Source organism: Vigna angularis, chromosome 10, assembly GCF_016808095.1.
Source record: "Vigna angularis cultivar LongXiaoDou No.4 chromosome 10, ASM1680809v1, whole genome shotgun sequence".
Lineage (NCBI taxonomy): Eukaryota > Viridiplantae > Streptophyta > Magnoliopsida > Fabales > Fabaceae > Vigna > Vigna angularis.
In genome coordinates, this window is record NC_068979.1 from 868656 (window position 1) to 880055 (window position 11400).

At 31.7% G+C, this 11400-nt stretch overlaps 1 protein-coding gene across 4 annotated transcripts; it reads left to right on the top strand.

Annotated features, from left to right (window-relative positions):
• The first annotated feature begins 2592 nt into the window (after positions 1-2592).
• LOC108320931 (serine/threonine-protein kinase STY13) lies at positions 2593-6387 on the top strand. 4 transcript variants are annotated; one of them, XM_052869342.1, is made up of 9 exons: positions 2593-2794; positions 2894-3156; positions 3266-3310; positions 3717-4050; positions 4632-4753; positions 5030-5235; positions 5319-5493; positions 5678-5812; positions 5899-6387. In XM_052869342.1, exons 4-9 carry the CDS (start codon positions 3732-3734, stop codon positions 6103-6105), a joined length of 1164 nt encoding a protein of 387 aa, XP_052725302.1. In that variant the 5' UTR covers positions 2593-2794; positions 2894-3156; positions 3266-3310; positions 3717-3731; the 3' UTR covers positions 6106-6387. The 4 variants fall into 4 exon arrangements, with proteins under 4 accessions (XP_052725302.1, XP_052725301.1, XP_017408020.1 ...); XM_052869341.1 differs by lacking the exon at positions 2593-2794 and having other exon boundaries at positions 2851-3156; XM_017552531.2 differs by lacking the exon at positions 2593-2794 and having other exon boundaries at positions 2851-3156; positions 3266-3298.
• Positions 6388-11400: the final 5013 nt, after the last annotated feature.

An 11400-nucleotide genomic window follows, 5' to 3' on the forward strand; every position in this document is an offset into this window, starting at 1 on the left:
AATAATAAAAAACATTGATGCAATATTCAAACCACCATTAATGATATTATTAAATTCAGTATCAATCTCTGATTACTAATAGTAAAAATAAGAATAGTGTTAAACACATCTTAAAATAATTAATAAATATTGAATTTTAAAAAAGTTTAAGAATAATTAATAAGTAATGAATTTTACAAAAAATTAAAATTAAGTGTGACATTAAATGAATTAAAACCTAATAATGATTCATTTATTTTTATTTTATTTAAAAAGCAAAAATACTCATAAGTGTTATATAATTATAATTGATAATTTATTTGACATACATAAAAAAATTAAAAATTGATTAAATAATAAAATAATTTTAACGCCATTGTACTATTTTTCATTATTTTTAACCGGTTTTCTTTCATTAATGTTACTAAAAATAAAAATATAATTAAACATAAGAAAACCTAAATTAACAGAAAAAAACAACAGTATATCATATAAATTAATAACATGTTAAACATCTAAAAATTTTATTAAAAAACAATTAAAACATGAATTTATATTATTTTAAGGCTTAATTAAGTTTAATGTTTCTAAAAAAATTGAAAACTGTATTCTAATAAATTTTTATAATCTATTAATTACTCGATAAATTTATATTTTTTAATTAAGTTTTGGTTATTTCTTTTTTTTAAAACTTTATCTTGTCATGTTACTTGCTCACTTATCACCGTATATCATTTTATAAACATATAAGAATACAATAATATAATATAATAAAATTATAAGAATATAAAAATTATAAGATAGTAAGATTATAAGATGATAAGATCACAAAATTATAAAATTAAAATTTTAGAAAATTAGAAAACTATAACACTATAAGACTATCAGAGTATAAGACTATAAAACTATGAGACTACAAGACTATAAGACTATAAAGCTATAAAATTATAAAATTATAATTAAGTAATAATAATTTTTGAATAATGTCAAACTTGTATACTATAAATAAGTAAAAATATCAATGTAATATAAATTCATAGCCTTTATTTATTAGATTTCTCTGATATTTTTTATTTTCAAAATCAAAATATTTCTAAATATAACAAATCAATATACAGTAGTTAATAAATAAATTGATACACAAATTCAAAGACTGGGTAATAACATTATTAAAACTCATGTCCTTATACATTCCCCCAGTATCGAACATTTGTTATTTTTTTTTTTCATTTATACTATTATTTAAGTCTACTGAAACATTGACATTTTTAATATATTACATTAAATAACATTTTAGTCAACAAATAATTAATGTTTTCATATTAAACACTCTTTGAGATTAAACAACTATAATTTTAGAAAGGATAAGGTTTATAAATTGTGTATTGGAACACGCTTTGTAATAAATGCCGATGCGATTCATTAAATAAATAATAAACAAAGTTAATGCAATTTATTTTGTATTCTTATTTTAATTGTATGTTTAAACGTTTCTATTATAAATATTATTATAAAAATTAGGTTTAATTATACAAAGTATCACGCAATAATCACCGTTTTTATAAATTTTAGTATATAAATTCGATTTTTCTTTTTTTTTTTATGGTCAAATTTGTAGTGTTTACAGATTTTTCATGTTGATTCACCAAATTATTTACTATTTCATGAACTTGTGATACAATTTGAATAAAAATTATGAGCATCTTCTTTGCAAGAGGCACATTAAATGTATTAATTCAAATTTGATTAATTTTAATATGTAAATCACTTTTTATATTATTTTACAATTTTTACTCTACTGCAAGTCTAACGAGAACTAGATTCCTATTAATATTTTATTTACACTTTTGTTCACTTGAATAGATTTGAAACAGCGATTAAATGAAATTGAGGGGATTTAAAGGTAAATTTTTTGTTATTTATTTTAGTAGATTTAGAGGTAAGTGAGAATAAATTTGGAAATAAATTTTTTTTAATCTATCAGTCAAATCCTACACTATTTATCACAAATTTTATTTAGTCATTGTTTAGTATATATATATTTTCAAGATAAAAAATATATTGTTTATTTTTATAATTCAAAATCTTATTCAAAATTATGGATCTTAATTTTTATGTCGTATGAACATATTTTAATGGATAAATTTTAACTCAGATTTTATAAGATTCTTATCTTAATTTTGTAACCCATGACCATCCAATCAATATAATGTTAGTTTAGTTTAACGAGATTTCTTTTATTAAATTGGATTATTTCTACTACGAGGGTAGATAATCATTCTATATTAAAAACCATATTTAAATATATTTTTAATTTATAAATTTAGATTCAAAATTGAAATTGATAAAATAATATAGTTAATTATTATATTTGAAATATGGTTGGTTTTGGAATATATAATCATGTTACAATTTTACTTTTAAAAGATGTATTAGAAATTAGGAGAAAAAAAATGATTAAATTTTTCTTGATGGGGATAGAGTATTGAATGCAAAAGAATACTTACAAAATGAATGAACCTTAAATCACCTCATTTTAGTAGTTGTTGAAGCAAAAAGATTTATGAGAACAAAAGGGGCAACAAACAAGAAACAGCAAACAAATCTAGGATTAGGAATCAATGTGTCTGTCTCTCTGTCGTTCTAACTAAATAATCAGAATCACAAACTGTCAACTCACAAACAAGCCCTACGTTTAATTTTATTTTATTATACTATTAGACTGATCTTATATCTTATATGCATACATACATATACATAATACATCATACATTCATCTGATACGTAAAATTCACGACACAGCAACACGAACAAGGTAAGCTGAGATATGATATGATATAATATTGTAATTATTTGTTGCCTTTCATTGTTTCACCTATTTTCAAACATTCTCTCTCTCTCTTCCACATTACAGGGAACACCGGCGCATTTCTCTGGGAGGTTCACCGTTGATTTTATTTTTTATTTTTTAACTTTGATTTTTGGGGTTGTTTATTTGCCGGTTTGTTTTACTTTTTCCTGTGGCTTTACCCTTCAAAATCGCTCCTTTAACAAAGTTTGAGCGATGGATTGTTGGGATTGGGTTTCTGTTGGCATCTCAGAATCGGTGATGACAACCTCCGCAATGCTCATTGCATCAAAACCCAAAAGCCTTTGATTCTTACAAAAGCTAAAAAGGTACTTTTTTTTCTGTTATTTTTGGGGCCATAAAAAAAAGGTCAATTTTTTTTTGTCACATTTAGCGTAATTCTTAATCTGATTTTTCTTGTTTCGTTTGATGCTTCAGCTGGCCGCTCGTTTCTTGGTGGCTTCTGTCAAGGTTTGTGCTTTGGTAGATACCTCTTCTTTTGTTTTAATTTTTCACCCAAAATAATTAATTTTATTTTTCTGGTTCATTGGTCTTACTCGCCGAATAGTGCGAATTGGGTCGTTTTCTGATAGCTATTATTTTCTTTATTCTGGTACTATTTTCTCAAGGGAACTAGTCAATAAAACAATTCTTTGGCAAGAGAAAAATGATTTTGAATAACGAAAAGTCAATTTTCTAGACATGGTATAATATACAGAGGAAGGCACACTTTTTTTGAGGATGCTTCTTGCTCCTTGCTCCTTAATTTTTATTACACATACATAAATTTCGAAACTTTTTTTGGTTTGTTAAATTTTTATGGCAGCGTTTTTCTTATAAATTATTTTAACATCGTGGGGGTTGTACGTATTGGATTTGGAATTTGAAGTGGTGAGTGGGGAAGATGGATTCAGAAAGCGAGGCTGTTAAGACACCAAAGAGGGAATTGGAAGCAGAAGGGGCTCTGAATTCAAAGATGAAGGGTGCTGGAAACATAAGCAGTAAGGATATGATATTCAGAGCTGATAAGATTGATCTCAAGAGTTTGGATGCGCAGCTGGAAAAGCACTTGAGCAGGGTTTGGTCAAGGAGCACCACTGAGGCAAAACGGGCCAAAGAAGACTGGGAGGTCGATTTGGCCAAATTGGATCTACGATATGTTGTGGCTCAGGGAGCCTATGGTACTGTATACAGGGGCACCTATGATTCTCATGACGTTGCTGGTATTTCCACTTCTTTTATTTACTTTATACGTTATTCTGGATGATTTTTGTTTTCATAAAATGTGAGGGAAAAGAGATTGAATATGTGATTCAGTATTTCTGTTTAGATGCTTAATCGTTCTGCATAGACTGCATTCTTTCTAGCTTTTGACAAAATTGGCTGGTTTTCTCATACCCTGAGTCTGGAGTTTAATTTGTTTTTTTTTTTTAAATCAATATTATAGTCATTGCAATTTGGTATGATTGTTCGAATCTATGCCTGGGTTTGATGATGCTGTGAGTAAGAGAACATGGCTTCAGCAGTGTTGAATGAAAATAACCAATGAGAGACAATGTTTTTTTTTTTCTCCATGCTGTTAGATGCTGGTCTAGGGACATATCCAGTTTTTTTAACAATGAAGTTAAATGCTGAGATGGTGTTTGAAACTTACTATACTATCAAACTTAAATATTTACTCCTCATTTTCTCATTTTTCCAAACTATATTTTTATGAATGTGTGTATAATAAATTTATTGTATGGGAATATAGCGGTATACCAAGTCTACTATCCTTTTGGATTGTCATGTTGAATATTTACAGTGAAAGTATTGGACTGGGGTGAGGATGGTGTAGCTACCCCAGCTGAAGCTGCTGCTTTACGGGCATCTTTTAGACAGGAGGTTGCCGTCTGGCACAAACTTGACCATCCTAATGTGACAAAAGTAAGAACTCATAGTATTCAGTCTTATTTATTGAAATGAATGACGACTACTTGATACTTGACAAAGATGAAGAAAGAAGTGATTGCTACTGATAGCACACGCTTTTAGTAATGACATTTTTTTTACTTTGTTCTGATCTCTTAGCATGCTTAGATTTCTGTTCTTGTTGCCTGTTCAGGAGGAGATACGGATTAAATCCATATCTCTCCACAGCAATTTTGTTTTGGTGTATAAATTTTCAGATTAGTAATTGTGTTGTATTCATCTGTGCAACAGTTTGTTGGAGCTTCGATGGGCACTTCAAATCTCAAGATTCCCTCAAAAAATTCGAATGGAGAGGAAGAGACTCTTCCTTCTAGGGCATGCTGTGTCATTGTTGAGTTTATCTCTGGTGGGACACTGAAGCAATACTTGATCAAAAATAGGAGGAAGAAACTAGCTTACAAGGTTGTGGTTCAGCTGGCTTTGGATCTTGCAAGAGGGTATGTCCTATTTGAACATCTCGACAGTAACAAAACTGCATATATTTTACTAATACAAATTCATTGGTTTCCCAAAAATGCAGTCTTCATTATCTACACTCGAAGAAGATTGTTCATCGAGATGTTAAATCAGAGAATATGTTACTAAGTCCTAGTCGTAATCTGAAAATAGCTGATTTTGGAGTTGCTCGGGTTGAAGCTATGAATCCAAGCGACATGACAGGTGAAACTGGAACCCTTGGATACATGGCCCCAGAGGTAGGTGTTTTTAACAGGATTACCTCTATTGTGATTTCAACTATGATTTCAATATTCAAATACTTTCTTCTGTGAGGTGCAATTTACATTATTATGTGTGCATATATATATATATCCAAGGTTGTCTGTCAAACAAAATCACTTGTGGTTATTAGCTTTAATCATAGGATTACACGAAATGTAGGTTCTGGATGGGAAGCCTTACAACAGGAGATGCGATGTCTATAGCTTTGGCATTTGCTTGTGGGAAATTTACTGCTGTGATATGCCTTATCCAGATCTAAGTTTTGCTGATGTATCATCTGCAGTTGTTCGGCAAGTAAGTTAACACGACAAACTATGATTTATTCAAACAGTCTTTATGTAATGTTGGGCATGATTGACATTGCTTGTATTCTTGCACAGAATTTACGACCAGACATACCAAGGTGTTGTCCAAGCGCCTTATCAAACATCATGCGGAGATGTTGGGATGCGAATCCGAACAAGCGGCCAGAAATGGACGAGGTGGTGAGAATGCTGGAAGCACTTGATACCAGCAAAGGTGGTGGAATGATACCAGAAGATCAGAATTCAGGGTGCTTCTGTTTTGCTCCAACCCGTGGGCCCTGATTCTTGAATCCAACGTTGTTATGTTTGTTCAACAGATGAACTGAAGCACTGTAACTGGCAATTGGTATTTATATTTTTGCCAGTTCACAGATCAACACCCTTTCCTTTGGCCAGATTGATTGTGAGAAAGAAAGGAAGGGCATTGTATTTTATTTTTTTAATTTTTGGCTAAAGGGGCGATTTCAACGCTTCTTACATATTGTATTTAGTACTGCAAACTGGATTCTTTTGAGCATCAAAGCGGAACATAATCCCTAATCAAAGTTTACCCTTCTAATACTACTTCTACTTCTGTTCACAATTTCTGTTGTTTGTGAGGACCTTAGTCAATTCTGATGTGGAACTAAGATTTTCTGGCCAAAAATGTGTAATCCATCATGAATAAGTTATTCAATTATACATAAATTTGCTGATATTTTATAAATTTAGATCTTATTTGAGGTTGTTACTTACTGTCACCTTCAACGACCTGGACTTCTGTTTGTGCAATCATTCTCGACCATTAAAGCTTCAATGGATATGCTTCCCATATAGAAATAGAAACATGTTAACCACTCTTTCTCTCATGTATATACATTGCCACTCTTATCTGTATCTTTTCTTCTTCTTGTCCTTCAGTATATAATGCAGAAAAATTAGCATTCAACAATATCGAAAAATAAAATAATATTAATTAAAATTTTATTTAAAAAATACAACAATAAAAAATTTCTTCACACTTGGTTATTTCATTCTATTTTTAAGGTTGTCTTTCTTACAATGCTTTTTTATTCTTCACTCTTTTAAAGTTCAGACCGAGCGGATAGATAGCTTTCCTTTAAAGTTTAGACTAAGCGGGTAGATATCTTTTCTTTAAAGTTCAGACCGAGCGGGGGTAGATATCTATCTGTCAAACTATGTTATTCTTTAGTCAAAAAGTCTAACTATCACTCAAAACAGCACACACTCACTCACCAAATTACTGGAAACAGAACTAGATTATTATTGTAACCAAAGAATATAAGAATAGGAGAGAACTCTCTCCTCCAAGGGTTTCCCCTTCATAAAGAGTCAAAGCTCAATCTACAAGATTATCCAAAAATTACCCTCACACAAGACCTCCCGACCTTCTTATAAAGGCCCCCTTAACCAGCTAACTAACAACTAATTCTTAACCTATTTCCTTTTATTATGCACACATTATATCCTAACATTACACCCCGCTGCAAAACAACCTTGTCCTCAATGTTGGAACCCTAAACTGTTTCCTCTGAACGTTATATTGCAGCCTTGCAAAGAAATATTCCTGCCATTGGTCTTCTGGTGTTTTATATGTTTGTGACAACCATATCTTTAATTTTTGGATGAAATTTTTCCCACTCCCAGACCTTGTTATTGCTGTCAAACCATCCAATACCACTACTACTGTTTGCAATTTTAAATCTGGGGGCTTGGGTGGTGGTCGATATAAGAGATCCTCCTCCAATGACTTCCACTCTTCCTGGATTCTTTTAGCCCAATTTTGTGAAATCCTCAGAATCACATCTCTGACATCATCAGTTCTTGTAGCAACAACACTTTTGGCAATTGGTGCTCCCTTATTTCCAACAAAAAGCTAGATTTAATAGTATAATTAGAGAATGACTAAAAGCGAAAAACTTTCTTCAACCACATATCATTACTAAATCCAGTTTCAGGAAAATTAAATGAAGATCCAACCAGATTTGAATGATTCACAGGGTTACCTCCATCTACTTTCAAATTCTCACTTAAAATGGCCACACTCCCAATTTGTGTTATTGCTGCCCAACTCTCACAGAGCATGCTTCTCCTGTTTCCTTCAACTATCCTTAGTAGATTTGTTGCCAGATTTTTCCAAGAAAGGTTCTTGGAATTTTGTTGCCAGGTCTTGAATCCTTGGACTGCATTTTCTTCCATATTATTGACTGTTGGGTGAACCTTTATTGATCCTTTGATGTGTTGAACTTCAAAAACATCCCCTTCAATTGTGGACAACTCCACTCCTTCAACCCACGGGACAAGTGGTTCTTCATCTGGTTTACTGCCCTGTGGACCTCTTTCTTCCTTCTTCTCTTCATCATTAGCCAAGTTCTCTCCTTCTTCAGAGAATTTCTTGCCTTTCTTTATGTCTTGTAGAAGTTCCTCTCTTAATCTGTAAACAACCTCAACTGGGTTGTGATGTACGTTTGGCAAGTGTACCAATCCCTTCTTGATCTGGCTGTCCCATCCCAAGCGGATCCAGCAGGTCGGACCAATTTGTTAGGCTTCTTTAGTCAAGAAGTCTAACTATCATTCAAAACAACACACACTCACTCACCAAATTACTGGAAACAGAACTGGATTATTATTGTAACCAAAGAATACAAGAATAGGAGAGCACTCTCTCCTCCAAGGGTTTCCCCTTCACAAAGAGCCAAAGCTCAATCTACAAGATTATCCAAAAAGTACCCTCACACAAGACCTCCCTGTAACACCCAAATATAATAAAAGGGTATTACTTATAGTAAAGACTAAATTAATTTGATATCTGATAGAAACAATCAAACTTTATTTCAATTCTTTCAAAGTACAATTCCAAACTTACAAACTTTAAATATTATAGTCTTCACCACTTAACATAAATTCGAAATTAAACTTATAAGTCTTACACAACATATTTTTCCAATGCAAATTTATTCTTTTTACAAAAATCCCTGAAAGTTTTTCCCCGCATCTCTCTCATCATCTTTAAGCTTTTTCAACCGCATCTGCAACATTATCTGTTCACATATAACATGAGTTATATGATCATAGCACAAACAAATAAGGGTAAGCCAACCATATCATACAATCATTAAACTTACTTATAATATAAATGTTTCAATCATGTATTTCCGCAATTTATAAATAACATTATCCCGATGTCATTAATCCATTTTTTTTTCTTTTAACTTCTTCAAAATCCTCTTTCTCATTTTCATAAACCTTACAAGTATACCATGCTTACTCACGAAGCCTTATGGTCAGTCCGTTCTCTGCCTGCTTCCTTAAGCCTTACTTGTATACTATGTCTTACTTTCTGAAGCCTTATGGTCAGACCTTTCTCTGCCTGCTTCTATAAAACTTACGAATCATATGTTTATGTCAAAGCCTTATGGTCAGACCACTTTCTGCCTGCTTTCATAAACCTCGGGTGTTACTTTGCTCATATCAAGCTCTCATGGTATAACTCGAACATATTACTCCCAGTAGTAAACATCATTTCATAAATAATGATTTCTTATATCCACTCCAACATTTCATAAAATCAACAATTCATACTCTCTTATCCACATAACTCAATCATGTTCATTCTTTAATCATAATAACCCGTTTTGGTGTCAATAAATTAAACATATTGCCAGATATCATACTTCATATTATAAACTCATTTTGCCCATAATGAGTATAACTCAACATATTTTCACCAATCAAAGATCATAGATCAGCCAAAATACATCAACATATCTCAGGAACTACATATTAAAGTCTGGGCTCAATGTAACGATAAATAAAATATATATGAAGTTTTTACCATGATAACTTTATGCATCTACAATCAACTTGTTTTATTTTATTTTCATCCTAGTAGAGATCTTTCTTTACCCCAATTGGTCACCGGAGAGGACCCAGATGTCTGAACGCATCAAACTCACCTTCGACGCCAGCACATATGACTAGTCACAACTAACTGGACCAGGCCAGGGCTGCTCTATGATCAGGGATGTGCTAACTCAGGTTTTTAAGGTTCCTCTATCCTACCAACAAAGAAAGGCCCTCAATAATTAACAATTGATTTATTTAAATTATCTATCCTGTTCTCTTATGCTCTAAATCTGAAATGCCAAATTTTAATATTTTCACTTCCTCTCACAGCAACCTCAAACAATATCTGTACATCTATTTAATATCCATATACAAGCTATTACTGAACCCTTACTCCAGACCTTTCAACAAGATCAATTTCAGCCAACAGACTCATTCAAAACAGATTAAATTCATCACATCACAACATGTACAATTTCACAGTTTCAGTTATAACACCCAATGTCGCAACCGGAATCGCGACGGGACGACGACCCGAAAATAAAACGATTTTGAAAAAAGAGATTTGGAGTCGCCACCATAGTTTATTCTGGAAAACTACGGAAAAACCATAAAATGATAAGGCATTGGCCTACGAAAATGAGATTCTAGGTTCGGGAGTCGGTTACGTGTAGGGAAGGTATTAGCACCCTACAACGCCTGCCCTAAGGCAGTACCTTTAATTAAATACGCGAATATGATGTAGTTTTCAAAATGTTTAACTATCCCCTAAAATAAAACTCTTAAGAAACAAAATGTATTTTTTAGGTTTTTTGGGCCCGACAAGGATTGACCTTGCTCCTACGTATTCTCATTCAGAATGAGAAATCAGGGTTTCGTAGTTCTTTTGAAACTGCTTGAAAATTTGTTTGGAAATCGTTTGAAAGATTTGTTTGATTGATTATGGATAAATTTGGATTTTTGGGGAAACGAACCTGACAAGGACTAGCCTTGCTTCTACGTATCTCCACTTTTGATGGAGAATCAAGGATCACGTAGTTCTGGCTAGCAAGACTGTTTGTTGTTTGAAAATGCTGATGTTTTTGGTTTTTAAAGATTTTATATTTTTTTTTGGTATTTTTTTGTATAATATTTAAATTTTTGCGTAATGAGCACTAGGCTGATGCGTACGATCGCACGAGCACTCACACGACTTTTTCTTTGTTTTTTATTGTTTTGCGTAATGAACACTAGGCTGATGCGTAAGATCGCACGAGCACTCATACAACTTTTTTGTTTATTTTATATTTTGGGTAATGAGTACTAGGCTGATGCGTACGATCGCACGAGTACTCATACCAATATTTATTACATTACATGTTTTTTAAAGTTTTATATATTTTTTTTATATTTTTTTTGAGAAAAGAATGTGAAAAGGTTTTTTTTAAATATTATTTTATTTTATAAAATTGGTAATTTTAATATTTTATTTATTTTTTCTTATTTTGTAATTTTTATATGAAACAAACTAGTCTAATAAATATTTAAAGATTTTATATTTTTTTTTGGTATTTTTTTGTATAATATTTAAATTTTTGCGTAATGAGCACTAGGCTGATGCGTACGATCGCACGAGCACTCACACGGCTTTTTCTTTGTTTTTTATTGTTTTGCGTAATGAACACTAGGCTGATGCGTACGATCGCACGAGCACTCATACAACTTTTTTGTTTATTTTATATTTTGGGTAAT

What these genes read in the sequence shown, in the direction of transcription:
- LOC108320931 (XM_052869342.1), top strand. Translation starts at nt 3,732, where the DNA reads ATGGATTCAGAAAGCGAGGCTGTTAAGACACCAAAGAGGGAATTGGAA. An exon ending in ACCATCCTAATGTGACAAAA is followed by an intron (nt 4,754 to 5,029) that starts GTAAGAACTCAT and finishes TCTGTGCAACAG; the next exon opens with TTTGTTGGAGCTTCGATGGG. An exon ending in GCTTTGGATCTTGCAAGAGG is followed by an intron (nt 5,236 to 5,318) that starts GTATGTCCTATT and finishes CCAAAAATGCAG; the next exon opens with TCTTCATTATCTACACTCGA.